Below are 24,425 nucleotides of genomic sequence, written 5' to 3'. Positions count from 1 at the left end.
AGCCTAGTATTTCAAGGAGCTCTGTCTTGGACATCTAGTCAGGCAAGAGGCATCTTCAACAGACTCGCATTAATGATTAGTCTTGCTTACTACCTTCGATAAACATTGCCCTATAAATTCGTAAATAGTTTAAGAATTCGTGAAATTGAAGGAATTTGTATATTTGAATGCGTTTTATAAAAAACTTATTCTAACGAAATAGTGTTTTCTTTTTACAAAAAAAAAAAAATCAGTTCGAATTTAGGGCGCTGTACGAAAATTCGTCAGGTGGTTGGACTGGAAACTACCTTCAATCCTTTCTGTGTCCGAAACGTTCGTAAAACTACAGTCGGCTATTCGTGGCAGGGGTAAAATAACTTACAACTTCATCAATACTGCTTTATCCATCAATGCCAACATCACAATGAAAATCTTATGCGAGCGCCAGTAACAGGTAAATTCAGGAATGAGCCATTAATCGTACTTCCGGCATTTTATAGGAATCTTACTTGTGTTTTAACCAGGGATTTATTTTTGTTCAGCGCCCTCTGTGTACAAAAATTTTAACTATTTTGTTTTGTTTTTGTAATGGGGAAAAAAAATTTCTCTTTAAGAATGACTTTTTTGCAAACCGTTACATCATCTATCGCAGTGTTTCCCAAAGTGGGCAATATCGCTTCCCGGTGAGCGATGAAATGGTCCGGGAAGGGGGGCAATAGAAACTACGGGTATAACATAGGATCCTATGGGTTCACTTAAGTTGGGGGGGGGGCGGTGAGAGAAATATTTCTGAAGGCGGGGGCGATTCGAAGCTTTTGAACAAAAGGTTTGGGAAACTGGAAAAACTATGATCTACCGAAACATCACTTATTGCTTCAATTTTTTGAATTCTTAAACTATCCACGAATATATGGGACCCCCACTTCCTTCCCCTATTTTTATCATGTAATCTCTTCTTTCTGTGATTTGTGTATTTTATGTATTTAATCAATATTTTTTTTACCTTAGATGTCAAAGCTATTGACAATGGTGACATGGAGAGTCACCCTGCTTTGAACGCCAGCAATCGAAGCAAGGAAGAAAACAGTAAGAACCAGGATTCGTCTATGCTAAAGCAGGCCTTGTTAGACCGCGCTGGAAGTGCGATCAGCGGCGGCAGTAACCCATCAGAGAAGAGCAACCACCCACCCGAAAAAACTTCCCAACAGCAACATTCCTGCCCGTTCTGCAATTTCACCAGCAGCAGCGAGGTGAGCATTCAGATGCACGTCGTGTCGCAGCACTCGCAGAAAAATACAACCCTGTCGTGTCCGTTGTGCCAGGATAAGTTCTCTGACTGGTCGCCGCTTGAAAACCATTTGACCGATGTCCACCACGTGACCAAAGAAGGAATGCAGAGATTATTGGCTCTAGTCGACCAGACGGAATGGATAGCTACTGGCAGCAGCAACACCAACAATTCTAACGGTCAAAATGGTTCCAGTACCTCTACTACCACTACTGCCAGTGCGGGTAACGAGGATAAGAACAGTAGCAAAACCAATTCTAGTGGTACGAGCAATCTGAATTCTAGCAATTCATCGTCCAAGAACTATGACACCAACGGAAAAATTACAGCTGTATCTTCGAACAGCACTTTGTCGGCAACGTCTGAGAATAACCTGAATGCGGTAAACAATGTCGTGGATGTGAAATCTGAACTGATGGAGGTTGATGTTAAAAGTGACAGCAGTGACGACGGTGAGGAATACTCCTGTCACGATTGCGGTCGTGCTTACTTCGTTGTCGAAGACCTGTTCTGTCATCAGAATGAAATGGGTCATCTCAAGTGCAAGACTACCTCTGCCGGTACTGGTTTCTTCTGTTGGCAGAAAGGGTGCAGCCAATTTTTCGGCACGATTACCGCCGTTCAGGTGCACTTCAAAGAATCTCACGCCCAAAAGTCTGTCATCCCCATCTCCGAACGACACGTATACAAGTACAGATGCACACAATGCAGCTTGGCGTTCAAGACCGTCGAGAAGTTACACCTGCACATGCAGTACCATATAATCAGAGCTGCCACGAAATGCGTACTATGCGGTCGTAATTTCAGGACCGTGTTGGCCCTACAGAAGCACGTTGAAACGTTCCATTCTAACATGAGCAAGGAAGAGCTCGAGCAATACAAAACGAGCCTAGCTAATAACCCTCTGTTGACCGGAGCCGTTGCACACAATTCCGGAGTGCTGGACCCACAGACGTTGGATGTGCTCAAGAAAGAGAGCAACAAGGATGATTTCGAAGATGACGAAGATCCAGCCGTGATCACCGACGAGGACATGGACCACGTTCAACCTGCCGAAGACGTAATGGAAGAAGTAGGCGAAGCAAAAGAACAGCTAGTTCTGGAAGATTACATCAACAGCCAGGCAATGGCCGAGGACAGTTATAATGACCCCAACCGAAAATACAAGTGCCACAGGTGTAAAGTGGCATTCACGAAACAGAGTTACCTCACAAGTCACAATAAGACCTTACTTCACAGGAAAGGAGAAAAGATGAGCTACCCAATGGAGAAGTACCTCGACCCGAACAGACCATTCAAATGTGAGGTCTGCAAAGAGTCCTTCACCCAGAAAAACATTCTTCTTGTTCATTATAACTCGGTTTCCCATTTGCACAAGCTGAAGCTCAGCATGAAGGAAGGTAACGGTAGTCTCGCCAGTACGACAACCTCTTCGGTGTCTCTGCCAATCTCTTCAGCACCAGTGACACCATCTACCACTGCTGTTACTTCGAACACGAGCAATTCGAACGCCTCCCCGGCGGCATCGGCTTCCACCACCAACACCACAGACAATGAGAAGAAACCTTACAAATGTAACCTTTGTAAAGTTGCTTACAGTCAAGGGTCTACACTGGACATTCACATCAGGTCTGTTCTGCATCAGACTAGAGCTTCAAAGATTCGTGAATTGGCTCTCACAGAACAGATAGAACTCGCTACTCCACTCGTGGAGAGACCGGATTCAGACCAGACATCAGAGAGCAGCGCTACAGTAACGTCTTGTACTCAAGTTTCTACGACGACGACAACCACCACTAGTATGTCCGCAACAGCGACATCTGTTGCAGCGGTTGTGCCCACGACAGTCTCGAAGTCCCAGACGCAGAAACCCACTGAAACTTCATCTTTGGCAAGTTCGACCACTTCCAGTTCTACTGTGACAGCTACGTCGTCATCTACATCTTCGCCAGCAGCAGCATCTCAGCAGTTTCCTTATGCAATGCAATCCGAGCATGCATCCATGCTGCAGCAGTCTTTAGGTCTACCTCCAACTCTACCTCCTATACCGGGTCTCTCACAAATGCCTCAGTCGCAATCGACATTCAATTGTCAAAAATGTGGCACTGCCTTTGGAAATCAAGAGACTCTTATTCAGCACCAACAGCTGTACTGTTTCTTCTCGCAGCACCACTTACCGTCTTTGCTGAGTGCGGCACCAACAACGCCACAACCTCCGCTGCTGTCTTCTATGTCGCACAGTCAACACGCCGCCGCTCTTAGATCTCAACTTGTCGCGAATCAGCTTGATAAAGAAGATTCGATCGACAAGCACGCGAAATCGGCGGCCAATCAGATTGACTTGACTGCATCAACGGGTGGTCAGATGAATCAACCCATTCCTCACAGGAGTCCCACTCCTGGCCAACAGATGTTCAGATCGAAGTTTCCGTTCCTGAGACCAAAACCACTGATTTTCAGACATCTCTTGGAAAGTTTCGGTTTCGATGTCGTCATGCAGTTCAATGAGAACTTCCAGAAGAAGTCGAAACGTGATGTCGACAAGAAGGAGGGACAAGATGCCAAAGAGAATTCTCGAATCAGTGATAATAACAAGGACAAGGAGAACTCGAAAAACAAATTCGACTTGCCCGAAATAAACAGGTCGGTGTGCAACAAGTGTAATAAAGACTTTTCCAGCATCTGGGTGCTCAAAGCTCACCAGGAGGAAGCTCACAAAGATGTCGTTCCGATCAGTGAAGTAGAAAAATTCGCCGATGATTTCCGGCAAGACTACGAAAGGCGACACGCGGCTTCAGTTCCAGTAGTGGAAGAAGTTATGCCTCTCATTACCGAACCAGCTTCTCCATCGTCAAGTGGTGACATGAGCACTGGACCGTCGTCGACCCCAGCAACTCCATCTGGTCCTACACCACTGTCTGCTCCCAATGCCGCTACTCCACCCGCTACATCCATGGGCTCCCAAATGCCAGACGCTTCTTCTAATTCCGCCACAGCTAATCACATGGCAGCGCAGATGCAATTCAATCAGTTGCTGATGAGTATGAGTCTTGGTATGGGACTGCCGATGCCTATGAATATGGGAATGCCATTCGCTGCAGCCATGAACATGCATCCGCCTCTGATACCACTGATGATGCCCCCACCGATAGACCCTTTGATGGCTTCCGCCTTTAACCACCCAATGATGTCTGGGGCCCCTGTGGATCCCGCTTTCTTCGCTGCTCAACAGAAACTTCTTCAGCAGCAGCAGCTGGCCCAGGCTCAGCAACAAAAGAGGGCGAGAACCAGAATCAACGATGACCAGCTGAAGATACTCAGGGCTTATTTCGACATAAACAACTCTCCCACCGAAGAGCAGTTGATCGAAATGTCTGAGAAGTCGGGATTGCCTTTGAAGGTCATCAAACATTGGTTCCGAAACACTCTCTTCAAAGAGAGGCAACGAAACAAAGATTCTCCTTACAACTTCAACAACCCACCATCCACATACCTCAATCTCGAAGAATACGAGAAAACGGGAGAAGCCAAAGTCCTGCCAGTTTCTAGTGACCAGATACCTCAAAATACGCAACAACAACAGCAGCAGCAGCAATCGACACAGCAACGTAATAATCAGCCTCAAGAACAACAGAATACTGAGAGTCAGAGTAACGGTCAGAACAATAACAACACCAGTTCTAAGAAATACGAAGAGTCGTCATCTAAGGGGAACGAGAAACTCTCCGAATCATCTAAAATGGTCATCGACGACATCAAAGTCGAGAAAGACATCATGGAAGAATGTCAGAAATCATCCAGTTTCCAGAATAAGAGATTCGATCCATCCGGATCAGTTCTCATTCCATTCAGCTCGGCTGCCTCGGACTTTTTCGCAGCTGTGTCTTCGGCTTCCGCCAACATGCAATCAAATTCAGCTTTCGGTTCGCTGGACATGAGGACTTCGCTGGCCGAGTCTTTCGCGTGCAATCCTTTTGTTAGTTCGCCGTCCATGATGCCCATCATGCCCCCGACATCCTCATCTCCACCGACGTCAGAATCGCCCCACTCAACGGGAACACCGAGCGGAACCCCAACACCTTCATCTTGCTCCTCGTCGGGCAAGAGGGCGAACCGAACACGCTTCACGGACTATCAAATCAAAGTCTTGCAAGAATTCTTCGAGACTAACGCTTATCCCAAAGACGACGATTTGGAGTATCTGTCCAAATTGTTGAACCTCAGCCCTCGGGTGATCGTCGTTTGGTTCCAAAACGCTAGGCAGAAAGCTCGTAAAGTATATGAGAACCAACCACCTGTCTCGGAAGACGAGAGCTCTGGTCGGTTCCAGAGGACTCCCGGACTCAATTATCAGTGTAAGAAATGCCTGCAGGTATTTCAACGGTACTACGAACTGATAAAGCATCAGAAGAGTTCGTGCTTCAAAGACGAGAATCCATTGGCTGGCCAGATTAAGATTTTGGCCGTCGAAGATCGGTCTCAGCCTCCGACACCAACATTGCCTTCACCAGGCCAGGTGGCACCAGCTCGAACCCCAGAGAAGATGACTTCCAATCAAAACGGTACTTACCGTTGCGACAAATGCAGTTTAGCATTCCCGAGGTTCGATTTATGGCGTGAACATCAGCTGGTCCACATGATGAACCCAACGCTGTTTCCAAACTTCCAGCATTCCCCGTTCTCGATGCTGCAGTACGACAGTCCATCTTCAGCATCAGCTGGTGGAGGAGGTGGTGGTGGTAGTATGCAGTTGAATCAGATGAAGAGGAAATTATCGGACGATGAAGAGTCTCAAACTGATCAGCCCAGGGACAAGAGATTGCGAACCACCATCCTACCCGAGCAGTTGGACTACCTATACCAACAGTATCAGGTAGAAAGTAACCCGAGCAGGAAGATGTTGGAAAATATAGCGAAGGAAGTCGGCCTCAAGAAACGGGTAGTGCAGGTCTGGTTCCAGAATACCCGTGCTCGCGAGAGGAAGGGGCAATTCAGAGCCCACCAACAAGTCATACACAAACGCTGCCCGTTCTGTAGGGCTCTGTTCAAGGCCAGGTCAGCTTTGGAATCGCACTTGGCCACGAGACACGCTGACCAGTATACGAAAGGCGACATAAACATCGATGCTTTGCCGGATGGCGATGCCGACTCAAACGCGGAGGATTCAAACTCTCCTCCTGACGAAAAAATGTCTATCTCGGCCGCGTCACCACTTCCTGCCCTACCATGCTCTTCGACATCTGCTGACGCCATCAACACCACCATGAAGCGTTACTACGAGGACTCGCTGAGAAAATACTTAGATGAACTGTGCGGCAATCAATCGTCGCACGAGCAGAGGAAGGAATCTACTTCGCCAACGATGGGCGCTACCGATCTCAGCGTCAAGCAGATCAAAAAATCCGACGAGGAAGGCTGTAAGAAACACGAAGTCGGGGAGTCGCCCTTAGACCTCAGCAAGCCCCTAAACCTGAAGACCATCATGGAGAAGAGCAATGGCAACATCGCGGACAGACTGAACGAGGATTGTACGTCCAAAAGTGGCATTGACGATGCGCGTTCCGAGACGTACTCGGAGTCCACAGACAACATGGAAGGCGAAGAGGGTTCCTACGAAAGCAACCCGACCTCGCCGTCCGGCAGGTACAGCCAGAACTCAAGCAAGCGCTTTAGGACGCAGATGACAACCGTCCAGCTCAAAGTGATGAAGACCATCTTCGTGGACTACAAAACGCCCTCCATGTCTGAGTGCGAGTCCCTCGGAAAAGAAATTGGCCTGCCCAAGAGAGTTGTCCAGGTGTGGTTCCAGAACGCCAGAGCCAAAGAGAAGAAGGCCAAGTTGGCTTTCGTGAAAACATTCGGCCACGAGATGGAACCAAATAAACCCAGCGAAGAGTGCAACCTGTGCAACTTCAAGTACAACTCGAAATTTTCGACCTCTAGTCTACAGGAACATCTATTCTCCAAGAGCCATATCTACAACCTCAAGAACTACATCGACAACATGAAGAAGCTCACTGAAGGGCACGATTCGGATCCCGGCCAGGATCCAATCTCGAATCATTCGCCCGTCAATGCCACCACATCCAGCAGCAGCAGCAGCGGCGTAACAGGACCATCCGCCACGTCGACGATTGCAAACTCGCAGCAGCAGCATCCAGCATCCGCTCTCATGCAGATGATGGGTCTCCAGGGACTCTCAACGGAAAAGACCAAAGCCGACACGACATCTTCAAGGAAAGAACAACTCTCCAGCAACGGCGATTCTGGTGCAACCACCACCAACGACGTCAAACCATCATCCAAAACCGACGAAAACGGCCAACATCAACCACCTTCATCCTCATCCGGCAGTGCCGCCGCCGCCAGTAGCAGCAACACCACCACCACGTCATCCTCATCAGCAAATTCCGGTCAACAACAGAACCACATCTTAGGTGATTTCGGACTACCGGTCAGCGAATCGGCCAGTGCTGCCGCCGCAGCCGGACTCTTCCCGTACATGTATGCCGGCTTCCCAGGGTACTACGGAGGAATGCCCGGAGCCTTCCTACATCCTACTATGTATCCAGGTAGGACAAAACTCTGATGTCATTAAGTAGAGTTTTTAGCCATGTGATAATTATACAAATAGCATAAAAAATCGAGACATTTGTCCAATTTTTTTTTTTACACAAGTTCCTATAACTATGAGGACCAAAGTTTTTTTCCCCTCCTTATTATTATCATTATCATCATCATGTTCAGATTCTAGTGACGTATGTCCTTGGATCCACAATTGACTTATTTAATTAATAATAGGATTCTCTCATATTCCGGTAGAGGCGGGTTTTCAACATGGTTCGGGTTCTATGTAAATACACAAAACCAGTTTGTACATACATGATTAATACAATGTCGATGAATCCTTCAGCAAACCGTTATTATATGTCACTTGAATAGGTTTAGATACGTTATTGTGGTAATAATAATATGTAATATATATATTAGGGTTGTGTAAATATTTAGGAGATAAATATTGTCTCCTTTTCGATATCATCTCTTCTCAAGGATTATAGTCATAGCGGTCAGACTTTCCACTGAAGAAAAAAAAGCTTTAAAAAATAAACGTGGCCTTTTATATATTTATATATAAATATTAATATTGTATTAATATTATAATATCAAATTTCGGGACTTTGGATTTTTTTTTTAGTTAGTGAATTTTTTTTTTTTTTTTGTGTAATTTGTTTAATGTTGTCCGAGGATTTTGGACATTTTTCGTCGTGAATAATTTAAGATGCTCGTTGTTTTGTATAATTATTATAATTATTTGTATATATTATTATCATCACTTTTTAATACTCTTTATCTCTAGAGTCCATTTTTTTAAATTAATTTTTTTTTAACTTGAGATAAGTGAGAAAAGAGAATTGAAAAATTTTGTTAGAAGTTGAAAAGGAACATAGTAATAGAAATTAATTCGAAAAAATAATCAAATTTGTTTGAAATTTTGATTAAAATGAAAGTTTATTGAATTTTTCCCCAAAAATAATTTTTTTTCGAAGAAAATCAAATTTGTTTTAAAAAAAAAAAAATTTGAACAAAATTCACTTTTGTGTATCACAGGGGAAAAAAAAATTCAAAATTTTTTTGGGAATACAGTCGAATCCCGTTATAACGAACTCCAAAAGACCGGAGAAATCACTTCGTTATAGTGAAATATCGTTATAATTCCAGGTTTTTGCATTGTTCCTATGTAAACTTTCCTGGTGGATTAGAAAAGTGTTCGTTAAAACGAGATTTTCGCTATAACGGTATTCGTCTGTTATAATTGAAGGAAAATAATCAAATTTGTTTTTTTTCTCTCTCTCGAAATCAATGTTTTTACGGAAAATAACCGAATTTGTTCAAGTTATATTTAAAAAAAAATCTTTCTGAAAAAAAATTTCAATGGGATTTTTTCTGCCAAAAATAATCAACTTTGTTTATTTTTAAAAAAAAAAAAAAAAAACGTAATTTTTCTCTTTTTTTTGGAAAATAATCAAATTTGGTTCAAAATAATTTTTTCATTTAATTTTTTTGAAAAAAAAAATAATTGTTAATGTGCTCAGGCTCTAATTGGTTGTATAATTATAAATATTATTCAGTATTAATCAAAGGTTGCTGCTGCTGTGAATTATTATTTTTTAATTATGTAAATGTGTGTTGTTATAATTGGTTGTGTTTTGAGTTATATTATTATTTTGCATATCATAAGTCGCTGCTCATCCTCCTCTAATGCCCCCCCCACCCAACATGATGCATGTGTATTAAATTGTGCCTTGATGTATTATAGTGCGTGTTCGTGTATTAAGCGTAGTGTGTATAAAAAAAAGCATGTGTTTCTCCTTTTTTTTTTTTCATAAAACATCAATGAAAACATTTTCATTGGTTTCTTTTGTTTTTTGTCTGTATTAAATCGTGAAGGAAAAAAAAATTCATTGAAAAATTGTAAATATTATTATTATTATTTCAATTTTTTTTTCCTTTTTCCCCGAATGCCTTATTCATCAATTGTTTTTTCCCCCGTTTTTTCCTCCTTTTTGTGTAAAAAAAATAAAAATTTATTGTTAATTTTTGGTTTGCTTATTATTTTATTGAGTTGATTATATTGATTTTGATTATTATCATTATTATTCAAGGGAAAAACATTTGAGTTTTTATAGAATGATTTTTGAGTCGGGATTTCGATTTTAGATTATAATTTTAAGGGTAATGGGGATTGTAAAGATGTACAGGGTGTCTCATAAGTTTGTAAATACTTTTTAAAAACTCAAAGAATTTTTTAAAATTTGTATATTCTTAAATGCGGTTTGCGAACAAGTTCTCACAAGAGATTTCTTTTGGTACAGAAAAAAAAATTGGTTCAAATTTTTGTCCGGCAGGGAATGATTGTACCAGAACTTTTCTTGAATCGCTTTTTATTCTGAAAAGTAAAGCTTCAGCCGGTGGTTCCTGGCTGAGGTAGAACAACTTCACAAATAGTGCTTGAACCATCATTGTCAACATCACAATGAAAATCATGTGCAAGCGTCAGTAACAGGAAAATTCAGAAATGAGCTATTAATTGTACACCCTGGATTTTTTAGAACTCTGATTTGCATACTTGCTTTTTTTTCTATAGCGCTCTCTCTGCCGATAAAAAAATTTCATCTTAATTTTTTTGTATACCAAACAAATTCCCTCTTCGTGAGAATAAATTTTTCGCAAACCACGTTCAGTATACTAGTTGATTTGGTGTACTTAACGAATTTCCTATTGGTACGCCAAAGGTATTGAATTCCTTTAATTTTTAAGAATTTTTAAACTATTTACAAATTTATGGGATACCCTATACTTTGCGTTCCGTTTTTATACATAGAGTGATTCAACAAACTTTTGAGGGCTAAAATATGTTGTTTTTTTGATGGAATGCTTATTTGACCTTGGCTGTTATATAGAGCTCCAGATCAATATTATTCTAGATCTACATCTCTTTCATCCTGCGGATCACTAATGGCGTTATCACTATTGCAGTTTTACGTGACACGTTTAGTGTGCAGTGGGTCATTTAGGAGCCAATAATATTTTTCTGTTAAAGAAATTGGGATTTTTCGATAGAAATGTGAATTTATGGTGAAATATTACGATACTGTGACATTAGAGACTTGATGTAGTTCGCGTAGTATACAAATCGTTTCTGATAACGCACGGTCCAAAATTTAGGGAAAAATTTTTTTATGCTACTAATGTATGGGCTCTCTCATGTGAGGCGTTATTGAAGTGCTATGAGGTAAAAAAAACCAAATTCCACATTTTTGCAACATTCCCGAGTTTTTTTTTTCGTCGGTAGAGGGCACTTTTTGGCTTTAAATGCTTAAATAATTTAAAGCATGCCGGTTCTTCGATGGTTTTTTTTCCTAATTGGTCTATTGCAGTGGTTCATAATCTTTTGTTTTCCACGCACCCCTTTGCTCAATAAATGTTTCTGCACATAATAATGTAAAACCAATAAGCAGGGCTCCCCCCACTCGTCCTGTTTTCTCGGTTTTGTTGTTCTTTTTTTACCAAAACCTATCAACAAAATTTGTATGTGATTTTAATTGAGGAGGGAATCATCGATGTAATGCCAAATATTGCAGATTGTAATTAATGATTAAATTGTATAGTTTTTAAAGTTATTGTGGGGGGGGGGGGTGTATGTGGATCATTTGGTGGTTTATTAATTTTTCATTTGCTTAGTTTTAGGATTTAAAAAGTAGAGTAGTGATTAAAAACTGCTGCATGGTTGAAAAAAAGTAATTTTGTATATTACTATTTCATGGGGGTCTTGGGCAGTAACATTAATCATTCAAAATTATTGTATACAGGTGATACAACAGTATGAATAACAAAGCAGTTGGGTACAAAAGCCTATTCTAGGTTTTTGTGACTCTGATGATACCCAATAACATTCAATTATGTTCTGTGTTTTTAGGGCATGCAGAGGCATAAACAATATTTACAATGATCTAGAAGAGAATGATCAAACAGCTAGAAATGAAAGTGCTTCATTTGTCAAAAAACTCGTTGTCGTCCACCTCATTGGGCATTTTACCTCTGTTGTGGCGTTGTATTTGTGTAAGTCCTTCTAAAAAAGGGATGGACAACGCAGTAATACAATCTGGTCCACCTTGACTTATTTATATCGGACCTTCTTTAATTCGCACATTTTGCACTGTGCTTTTGGAAGTGGTCTCGAAAGAGCGTCATTCTTAAAAACTTAACATTTCTTCATAATTTGCTGTGTGCATTTTCGAAGAGAGTTGACAGACTGGACTGTGGAAGACTCCAAAAAAATAATATAATATATATTGTGGGGAGATGGAAAGAATTATCTGTGGTTGCTAATACCTTATTTTGGCCAAAAATTGTTTTTGTAACCGTACCGCCATTTCTGTCATTTTGCTTTGGCTCGAGTCAATCTTACAGGATACTGAAATAGTGCTATGAGGGAAAACTTAAATTTTCTAAAAAAAAAAAAAAATTTCGTTTGGGTATTTTTTTTATTATATATATATAAGCTATGATTGTTGTCTAATAGGGGGTACCGTCCCACTCCTAATTTTACGTACCCCTGGTTGAGAACCACTGCTTATGTAGGCGGAATGGGGGATTGCGCACAATGGGCATCCTCCTAACTCAAGCTAATATGTTCCGCTGACTCTTGCCACTAACACCAGGACTTCCCTTTGCCAGAATAAAATGAAGAGGCAATGAACTCGTTTACCGAATAAATTGTTATAATAAAAACTCTTTTGTCCTCCAGCATCACGAACCTCCATTGAAATCTCCAAGGGGTCCGTGAATTCTGTTTAAAAGCCATTGTTGTAGAATATTATTCAGCATATAAAAACAAACTGATTGTTTTGTCATCCAAGCTGAAGAACTTGGAAAAACTGAAAATTCTCTAAAGATCCCCGGCCACTGCTCTAGAGACTGAATGCTCGACTCATGCATCGCTATACAGAAAATATATCTTTCAATAAGTTTGATCAGCCCTCAGATTTCGTACCTATCACCGTGGATACACCCTGTACGGACGAAATAGTTTTTAATAACAATAAAGTATTGTTTCAACTAATGTCTCGGAATAGATCCGGCTCGAAATCTAGAAACTGAATAATTATTTATAAAAGTCACGGGGAAAACATCAAAAGGTGTTTTAATGCACTCCCTTACAGGCAAACACCTAACTGTCCTCAAAATTCTCCAGGTTATCCCGGCCGTAAATATTACCCTCCCGACCAGCTTATACACGTTCTCTAGGTTACTTTTACCAGATTATCATAAAACAGGAATATACACACGTGCGTATACGCTCTTCCGCCGTTCCGTTTATACTCGGGCACGAAAATTCCTGAAAATTTTCCGTCGTCCCCGGTAAAGCCCGGGCCTATTCCTCGGATCAAGATCTTATTTGCCAGACCAAGCGAAATAGCAAAGCCCGGCCGATACTATACACGCCAACCAACCAACCCACCATTTCTCCATACGGAGTCCACGCACACACACACACACCTGCTTTTAATGCATGCGTATCGTCGAGGAAACATCTAAATATTCAAAATATTACATATCTGAAAGTTCTATCACCGCGTGCCGACAAAAGCTTTATGCTTCAGACAAAAGCTAATATCAAAGAGGAAGAGTTCTCTCTCTTCGATAGAGTGTGATGCGAATGGGAGAGAGAGAGGAGAGAAAACGAGTCACAAATACATTTAAAATCTTCGGCAACGAATTTGCATGGACCCAAAACCATCGGGACCCTCAGGTTTTAAACCCACTAAACAGTAGCAGCCGTAATTCAATTGCTGAATTTCGAACATCCAGAAAGCATGGTTCAACGGTATTGAGCGCGTGTGTTAGTGAGAGAGAGAGAGGTATCTGTAATAAAAGACTTAGGTGCGGAGGATATATCCTCAACAAGTCCACGCGCTTGCTTGCTTGCTTGTATACATGCATACCACCGTACGTCGGGAAAAGCCCGTCATCCTTCCGGCCCTCTCGGCCCCACCAGAACTCTTTGGGCCCACGGTGATATTTGTAATAGCAACGAGAGGAATCTTTCGCAGCTCTTTCTCATCGAAAATAGTGGGGGGGGGGGGTAGAGCCACACACGGCGTAGAGCAGCGCTTGAGAACTCCTGGCGCCAATTTAATAAGCTTTTCAATTAGTACGCTAGAAAATCTCTTCTCTCTATGTGTGTGAGTGTGTTTCCAGTGTAACACATCGGCGGGCGCGCGACCTATTTGCATATACCCAAGACAAAGTTATGCTTTGGTAAAAGGAAGGAAGGAAGGACATTAAAACCAGAAGTTTCCAGTGTCGGGTGGTGGTGGTGGTTGCGGAATATGTGATGGAAAGATAGAGAGAGAGAGAGACACTAGTACAATGCTAATAACTTGAAACGGCGTCAGTGTGTGATACTGGGCTCAGTTTCCGGCATGGAATAATATACTGTACATATGTAGTATCCCCCTGGGAAACGCCACGGGAAAACGCGCGCACATACACACATTGGAAGAGCTCTTGATACCTTTTCCTGATCATGATTTTCCTGTCAGACAAGATGCGTTATTGGTGGAATGTATCGCATTCGGATGGACCGTGGCCTTTGGGGGATTCGTGGTGATGTCCGAAGAAAAGACTACATTGATCAAGTAATCCCACACTTTTGAAAAATTGGTATTTAATTTTTCCTCTACTCGAGGAAAGGACGCGAGGTCTGTGACTAGATACTTATTGGTCAGCCGGAGCAAGCATGCATTTCGGCACCTTTCCCACCATGATATAGAAGCAGGGACTTTGCGGCGCCTATATTTATAGGCAGAACTAGCCTATGGTCGGGAATTAACCTTACAAAGAAAATTTCTATAAATTCACTGGGAATAAATGTAAGAAGAGAGCGGTTAATTTATAAATCGTAAAATATATTTTTACACGGCATGAAAAAATTGATGGAATTTTAAGTTTTAGATTCCTCAGCAGATGATTGTTTAGTCCGTTTTAAGAGCCTAATAATTCACAACCCGATGCGGCTGTGCCCTGCTCAAGTCTGGCCTTGAGTCAAAGGGTGAATTCAGTTTGCCCCGATCCACAGCCGGCTTCCATTCCTCTTTTATTTGAGGTCCACGAAGGTTTATATTTTATATTGTGCCATGATCAGTCAAATAAATGAGGTCTTAAGACCAGCGCTCCTCCATCTTTTTTCGCCCGTTGTGAAATACTTGAAGACATCTTCATGTTTTTGGGAATCATTGGAATATATTTCATGTTCTAGAGAACTTTTGAAACATTCATCGATGACCATTGTGCATATGGACCCCTTGAAGTAATATTCACATTCTAGGAAACATATATATAAAAGCGAATAATTTAAATAATATTCCTGGTCACAAAAGAGAATCGTTGAGATAGTATCCATGGTCAAGAGGGAATCATTGAAATAATATCCATGGTCAAGAGGGAATCATTGAAATAATATCCATGGTCAAGAGGGAATCATTGAAATAATATCCATGGTCAAGAGTGTAGATGAACGCAACAACAAGGGAGGGAGTGGTTTGGGGTTCTAATCCTCCCCCCACCCCACACCTTTCTCGAGCTGAGATTAGAGTGTTATTTTGCAGGAAAAAACCCTTCAGAAGAAAAAAAATGATTACCTTCCGTCCCTTCACAGAGAAACCTGCGTACGCTTAGCCATAATCATTGACATTGTTATCCATGGTCAAAAGAGAATCAAAATAATATCCGTGGTCAAGAGAGAGAGAGAGAGAAAAAAAAACGAAATAAAATATCCATGGCCAAAAAGAGAGTCATTGAGATAATGTCCACGGTCAGGAGAGACAGTTTTTGACCCTTTCTATTGAACGGTAGTAACCTGCTAACCAGCTGGAGGCCGGGATTGGATTCTTTGTTTTGACTTGGTCAGGAGAGAATTATTAAGATATAATACATGGTAAAGAGAGAATCTTATTGAAATAATACCCAATCCATGTTGCGTAGCACTTTCTTATGACTATTTGCACACTGATAATAAATTACTATTCCTCTCGGAACTCCTACCCATGTCTCAGGGACTCATTACTCAAAACTGATCATTTCACTTTCCTGCACTAGAATAATCCTCTCCAGCAAAAACACCTGAAAAAATTCCAATTCAGAAACTGCACTTGCCCACACGGATTTCCCAAAATCCAAATCCTTTTATAAATTAAAAAAAATAATAATAATAAAATTTCATTTCGGCCACTGCCCGGGGTGCGTGCATGTATGGGAGGTTTCACACCAACATCGATATTTTTTTAGATAATGGTGGCAACGAACTGGATATGAAATAAATCTAAGCTCTGTACATCCTCCCCCCGATATGTATAAAAGGAAGAGTCTACAATTCTTCGTTATGCAGGGAATAGCGTTGAAGTCGGGGAAGGAAAGCACACGGGGGGAGAGAGATAGATATACGTATATGAAAGAGCACATCCATACAATTGATTGAAACCCTTGGCCATCTAGTGTAGAAGCTCTCTCTCTCTGTCTCCTCTATCCACAGCGGATTGTCTTGTAATTTCTTTGCCTCCATTCCACTGACCATCTCCCCATCACGAAAACTGCCCGCCATTGCACATCACATATACGGAGAGAGAGAGAAGTCCGCGCGTTTTGTTTATTTCGTAAATCAATATCAGCTTAGGAGGGATGGAGGAGAATTCCTCTGCATATGACCATTGCCCACCACTCTTCTTCTTCCGTGGCCACTGCCCATCATCATCCTCTCTGCAGTTGCTCCCAGTTGTTCGTGGACGGTTTTTTTTTTTTTTGCTCCCACCATTTTTGTATGGAGAGAGAGAGAGATGGACAGAGAGCGCAGTGTGTGAGTGGTCAAGCGAGCGAGAGCCATGGATGGACGACGGCATCGATCATCTTCCGTTGCCATCAGTCATAAGAATAAGAAATACAAAAAAAAAATGAATATAAGAAAAAATAAATTCCCGATGATGTTTCTCCTTGGATTTTTTCCTTATTATTTATTTTTTATTTTTTTTCATATTCACGTATACATTTAGGAATAATTCGAGACGTCATTTCTGTTATGAGAAAACATTTTTTCCCTTCTCTTTCTCTACCCCTGGAAAAAAAACGAAATAACAATGTATAAATTTTTTTGGTGAATTTTTTTATATTTTTTCTGCATTATCTGCATATAAATTTTTATATACTGTTTATATTTTTCATACAGTACAGTATTATAAAATACTTGAATTTGACAGTCTGTTGATACTTAAACCTAAAATATGGAAACAAAACCTTAAAAATGCTAGAAACAAAACCTTAAAAATGCTAGAAACAAAACCTTAAAAATGTTAGAAAAAAAATTGACTTAATTTTTTTTCTAAATTAATAATTTTTTTCATAATTAGTCGAACTTTGAAAAATGACACTTCAGCTACAGCGCAATAATCGGTAATTTCTACTGAGTTCTTTTTCGTTAATGACGTTAATTATTTTCGATTTTAACGACACAACGACCTTAGATATTACGATATACATATTTTTTAGCATTTTTGCTTTCGTTATATTTTCCCAAGACAATTTCACCAAACGTTTATCTGCCTTTTTTTTCATAATAATGATAATAAAAGCAGGTTTTCGTGAATGATTATTGATCCGTTTAACATAACAGAGTTCTTAGACCATAGATTTCTGTTAAAAATTTGCGTCAAATATAACAATTTATGATTTTTCAATATACACAGTAAATCTGCAAAAGTCACTCCAGTGATCTGGGTTTTTGAATTCAATTTAGAGCCTACTTTAATACATAAGGGTCAAAATAACGCACTTACTTTTCAATATTATCTTCAGTTCCTATCAGTCACAAGAATAAGAAATACACAAAAAACGTCCCGGGCTCCGAGGTTTCCAGAGGGCCTCAATTACATCAAACTGTTGTTTTTTGGAATTCAGTTCAGAACCTACTTTAATGGATACGAGGGGATCGAAAAACGCTTGATTTTCTATCATCAATTCAGATTTCTAAGGTGTGCTTGTCTCTCTTTCATGAAGAACTCACTCTAGGATGACGAAAATTTTATTTATACATTATGCACATCAGCCACTTTTGATAACATCTCTGATTATATTTCTTTTATATTAAGCTATTTTTGATTGCTCTCCAATTCGTGACCAAATTTTTGTATACAGTGTTTGAGAAAATTTTGAAAAAAAAAATCCAGCATTAATTTGGTACGTTTTTCTTTTTAATTAATGAAACTTTTCAATTAATTAACTTTTTAATAGTATAAATTATCAACTTTTTTAATTAATATATCTGATAATTGTGGTTACGGGAAACTTCATTTAACATGTGAGAAAAAGTTTGCAAAAAATATTTAACTTTTGAAGTATTCAAGACAAGATCTGAGAGAGTTAATTTCATTTTTGAAAAGTCATAAGAAAGTAAATTTCTTTGTAAACAAATTTTTAAAACATGTATGTTCTTCGTTAGACCTCTTAATTCCCAAATACAGTCAATGCTCGTTATAACTACCCCACGTTATAGCGACCATTCCATTACAACGACCGGTAGGATAAGCCTCAAATGTTTTCATAGAACGACTGAAAAATTTGAAAATCAAAAAAGAGGAAACAAATAGTTTCACCTCCTTGAATTGGTGATAAATACGGAATTAAACATTAATAAAAAAAACTCTCAAAAATATCAGTAAAATTTGCGCGCTCTGTTACATCAAAAAACAAAATTCACCGAGATATTACTTATTGAAATTCTTAATTTCTTCCACATTTTACTTGTTAAAATAATAATGATTAAAATTATAAATAATCGAATAAAAGGCGAAAATCAATAATTTCAATGGTCAATATCCCGACGAATTTTTCTTGACATTTTTCTAATTTAGAACCATAAAAAAAATTTAATATTTCTTATATTTCCTTCCAATTATTATAGTGTTTACAAGAAGAACATTACCTTATATAATGGTGATTTAACTTCTTTTCTCTGATCATTTTCTATGTTTTACTTGAATTTCATAATCAGCCATGGAATTTTTATTCCTTTTGGACAGATAGATCTTCGGGAAAAATATACAGTATATTTTTGAAAAGAAATCAGTGTTATATAAACCACGCGTTGTAACAGTTAGCGGAAACAAGACGTCTTACCGGAAATAAACTGAGAATTTATTTCGGTAGTAAACCATTTCCTATATTTTTTTTTCCTCCAGGATAAGTCGGATAAAAATAAAAACCCAGGAGAAATAAGATATAGCCTCGGGTAAGGGAAAAAAAAAGGAACAAGGAAATATCCAGTGGTTTTTGGCTGTGGTTATATCTATGCCTTTGAAATGTGGGTGTCATCAAAGTGGAACAAAATAAGTTCGGACATTAAATACAGCGGAATTCGGACATTTATCGAGCTGTAAAACTGACCAGTTGCCATTCTTTAATGGGTTTTCGATACAGCCTCGAGCTCAAGAAAAACCCGAACCTGTAATATATATATATATATATATATATATAGATAGATACAAGATCCGTTTTTTATACAGTCTATGCCTATAGGCTAAAAACGCCTAGAAAATTAACGGCTTGGTTGTAAAAGGTGAAGAGATAATGCCTTTTTTTTTTACTCGGACACCATTAGTTTCTTAGGAGTAAAAAGATCATAGAAAATTGAGTTTTTAGATAAAAAACTTTTTTTTTCACCCCGTCAAGTTTCTCTTATTTATTTGTAAGTATCCGGTTTTATCGGAATCATTTTTAAGAAATGTAAGGAAAAATTGCAGTGGAGGTTTTTCTATACTTGAATGTATCTATTAAAGAGGTTTTCGAATAGTTTTGGGATCGAAATTCTTTGTTTTGAGTTGAACGAAAACTGATGTATTCATTTTTAAATATTTGCTTCGAATCAAGCCGCTCGGTGTATAGTATTTTTATTCAAATTTCCGCTTTCCCCCCTGAAATATATTCCACGGGCCATCTTGTGAACCTCCAGGAGTCCTTGGACCATAATGGAAGCAGACTGATCGCTTATCTGTTATTCCGTAAAGTTTTGATGCCATCACGTGCTCAAAGATCCCTTTATTGAAAAAAAGTATTATTTGATATAAGCACCCAAGTTTTCTTCTAGATTTACACACATATGTATTATGCGGATTCACTTAAAGTCAGGCTTAAACAGATGCAAATGGTACAGCCACACATCAAGTTGATAAGCTATTATTGATTAACATTAAACATTATCATGTAGTAAAAATGTTTGAGAAAATTAATTGGAATCCCCTTAAATCTATCCTGTAATATTTGAATGAATATCAAGTATCGATTATAGAAATTCATGGTTTTAGTCACTTTTCACGTGTTAAATAGGAATCCGGATACATATAGCATAGCAGTACAGGCGTCTTTCTCTCCTTCCTCTCGATTCTCGAGTACGTACGGTGTAGAACAAAACAATGCAATCGTTTTTGTCACTAGTGTCTATTATACACTCCCGTACGTCTTGGTCGCCCCACTATGTGCACGGCCCAAGATGAAATCGCGTAAAGTGTGTCGAATTTACCACGGGAAAGATAGGGATAAGGGGGGCGTTTTCTTCACAGAAGGATTAAAAAAATTGAACTCAAACAACAAAAAACTTTTTTTTAATGAATTAATTATTCAAACTTATGAATAAATTCCCTGGAATTTAGGAAATATGAAAATATGAACGAATTAAATTATACTTTTAGCTGTTGCTTGGAAGCATGAATGCCCGAACGAGCTCAAAATATAAAATGCGTTTACTTGAAAAGAAAACCATGTGTTGCTTGAAAGCAACACGACCAAATAAAAGTTAATAAATAAATCATGGAATATTTATTCTTTTTGGACATTCCCTATGAAGCACCCTGTATAATACTCTCTACACTAGACTACTAAACGCCAGGCTTGCTTTTACTCGTTTATAAGCAACGAGAAAAAAACAGGAGGGTGATCTTTCACACATCCCATTCTCCATCAATATGGCTCTTACGATCGCTAACCCCTTCCTAGCTAAGAAATAGAAAAATAAGAAAAGTCTGAGAGATGATCGACTGTTCTCTTATATATCTTTTCTTATTTTATGTTGGCATGATCAGTAATCGTCGCGTTAGAGGGCTTATATTCTGTGGAGGATTTTTCCTCTAGTACGGAAAGGCTATAATTTAGGGAGTTCGCTAATTGCTTGGGGTCGCCTTCGTGTGACTTTGGCTGAGAAACCAAGAGGATACACACCTCCGCAGTTTTCGTGGTAAAAATGATAGGAGAGGAGAATGAAATAAGAAAAAAAATAAAATAAAACTCTCCCTTGATCATGATGATGATGTACGGAGAAGAGAGAAGAAAGATCTAGATTCTTCTAGTGTTTCACCTCGAAACCAGTAAACTATCATCCTGATAATTTCCCACACCTACCTCCTTCAATTATTATACAGTATGTATACTTTTCTCTTCTCTCTTTCTTAAGTTTCTTCTTCTTCAAGACGGACGCCATATTGGCTTTGTTTCCTTGGCTATAATGATTGGTTTGAGGATAAACAGGTGAAGACCCTAAAAATGTTTTTATTTTTTTTGTTTTTCCGTTTTAACTTTTTGAAAATAAGGATTATGTTTGATATTATGGATGGTGATGATGTTTTTGATCTGTTGATTATGTAAGAATTTCTTTTTTTATTGGAAATTAATTTTTTTTTTCATTGTTGTATTTCTTATTGGTTGGAAGTTCCGGGTTTTATTGTGATTGTTTTGGTTTCTTTCGGCTGTTCTGTTTTTGGATCGTGGTGGATAATTTGATTGGTCAGTTTTGATGATTTGGGTTTTTGTTGAGGAATAATCCTGAATTGATGAAAGCTTTCACGCGAGTTTCTGGAAAATATCAATTAATTGAGTGAAAAAAAAATTGAGTTATAAAATTTCAAAAAATATCTACTACAAAATTATCAAATTAAAAGTTTTAAAAAATACGCATAAAATAATTGCTAAAAATGTGATGAAAATAATTAATAAAAATGTTTTAAAAACCTCTGAGGTACATGCTAAATATTAAAAATATTAAAAATATGCAAAAATTAAAAAAAATATAAAATGTGAAAATACAGAAATGCTCAAAGGATAGAAATGTACACAAAGTAAAATAAAAAATATTATGTAATGAAAATATAAAAAAAATAGTATTTAAAATAATTATAAAATAATGAATATTTGAAGTGTAATTAGAAAAAAAACGAAGTGTAATTAGAAAATAAATATAAAAAAAACGTAAAATAATTTATACATATTTAAGAGTGAAAATTAAATAAATATATATATATATTAAATTTCAGATAATTATAAATATTCAATGTAGAAAACAAAAATATTCAAAATGTGGAACAAAAATATACATAATGTGGAACAAAAATATACATAATGTGAAACAAAAAATATTCAAAATATGAAACAAAAATGTTCCAAATATAAAATGGTAAATACTTATATTACTTTACACTATTTTCTGGTGATTAACAAAGGCTCTGCTGTGACACCACTGTTAGAAATCTGGATAGATTTTGCGATAGTAAAATTACATTGAACTAAGAACATTGACTATGACTACTGATCAATGTAACGGAACTTTCTGCTGGTGCCATAAAATTTACAGTAACTTGCTAATTATTAGAAATTTATCTGCAACTAATCACACGTGGATTTGCTCTCGTTGATAATTTAATAAAAGTTACAACAATGAACGTTAAAAAAAAAGATCCATAACATACATATTATAATTTATTCCCACACAACAAAAACTCATTTAAACATCCAAATAAAATCATGAATAAATTAATTAGAATTTCATTTCTTAGAAATTTATCTCCAATTCTATTAGATGGTACATATACCGACATTATGCATAGATGGGACAGCATATAATATGGCTATTTAAATTGAGGTTCTTGAGAAAAATTCACTTTATTCTATAACAGTAAATGTGGGAAAAACTTCCGAATTTTAATTAGTCTAAGAATATGGGTTTACAATAAGATTGAAATTCAAATTAATTAAAAAATCATAATTATAAACTTATATTTTCCAGAAAATAATATTAAATTTCAATATTAGTATCATTTTTAAGACATTTTAAAATTTCAAATTTAAGTTAAAATAATCCTACTTTCATTAAAAATAATCATATATTTTTTTTATCCATTGCGTGATTTTTGAAATAGTTATTCAAGAAATTTGAAAAAACAAAGTATAAAAAAATATATTTTTTTGAGCTTTCTTCTAATCATTTTGGCGATTGAGAAATTTTCAGAAATATTCAAATAATTACATTGCAAAAATATATATGTGTATAATTTTAAAGGGAGCTATTGAAGTTGTTTTTATGAAATATTGCTTAATAAACTAAAAAATTCACTTATTTTTGTGGGAAATTTGTTTTTAGCATCGTTTCCATTTTCTTTTTGATATTTGTAGGAGAAATGAATTTACAAAAAAAGTAAAAAAATATTTTTTCCCTTACATTAAGACGAATAAATAGACACATCATTAAAAATAATCGTATTCCCCGAAAAAAGGTACGATCTTATTTCGTAGAGTTTCCTAGAAAAGTCCGATCTCTCCTTCCCTCATTCCACGAATTCTGTCGTATATTTATGCATTCAAATTGATTTGATTCGGTTGATATTTCGACGTCAATTAAACAGCATTCAATTAATTTATTCAATTATGCGAAATACTTACTATTTCGAAATTTTTTAAGAGAACATAATTGATTTGATCGATCAAGATTTTTAAAGATTACTTTTTTTCAGAGAAATAATTTTTTTAGGAAGCTAAATTAATTGGAATGAAATTTTAGTGATATTATTAGGTTATTTGAATGACAAAAATATGGAAAATGCGGAAAGCATTATTCACGTTTATTGCTTGGAAGAAAGAGTGTTTATATTTGAAAAATAAATTGTAAACAGGACATATATTAATGAATCGATTATTATTTTTTAGAATTGTACTTTTTGGAATTGAAATTTTTGGTGCAAATTTCTAGCATTTGTTTGAATTATTTTTGCGATGTAATCGAAAAATTAACCGTATTTTGGAAATATAGTTATCTTAAAACATTATTTTTGAATTAAATTATATTTTCCATATTGTTTTAAATTATTACTTTTTTTGATACTCTCTAAATTAGCACGTTATATTCAATTATTCGGTTCTAAATCCATAAATAATTTTAATTATTCAATTTTTTTCTCTCATAAATTCTGATACTTCTTGAAGTGTTGATTTTATGAAATTTTTTTTGACAAATTTTGAAATTAATAGTTTTTTTCTAAACTTAAACATCTTTTCTTGGAATTTCTTTTTTTCTTCCAGATTTTACCACCAATTTCCGTTTTTCATATTTTGACACTATTTCAACTTAATACATGTTGCATTTTATATTTGTTTTCACCCCTTCATTATTAATTTATCGAATTTATTTTTCAGTTGATTTTTAATTAATTTTCGAATTCATTTTGGTTTTTCCTTTTATCAAATAAAATTTTTTAATGATTCGAATTTATTTTTAAAATTCAACTCTCAA

General features: G+C 37.4%; 1 protein-coding gene across 3 annotated transcripts in view; it reads left to right on the top strand.

Moving 5' to 3' along the window:
- The window catches only part of LOC149089891 (zinc finger homeobox protein 4-like), a 308,904-nt gene that overhangs the window by 242,142 nt on the left and 42,337 nt on the right, over positions 1 to 24,425 (top strand). For all 3 annotated transcript variants that reach the window (XM_089255358.1, XM_089255235.1, XM_089255311.1), the window contains exon 4: positions 988 to 7,839. In XM_089255358.1, coding sequence (XP_089111484.1) covers positions 988 to 7,839 — 6,852 coding nt within the window. The remainder of the gene's footprint in view (positions 1 to 987; positions 7,840 to 24,425) is intronic.

This window comes from Pholcus phalangioides, unplaced genomic scaffold (assembly GCF_987345545.1).
Source record: "Pholcus phalangioides strain wild (caught in Gottingen) unplaced genomic scaffold, Ppha-v1.0 ptg000001l_1, whole genome shotgun sequence".
NCBI classification, from domain to species: Eukaryota; Metazoa; Arthropoda; class Arachnida; order Araneae; family Pholcidae; genus Pholcus; species Pholcus phalangioides.
This window is presented reverse-complemented; position numbering and strand designations above follow the sequence as displayed.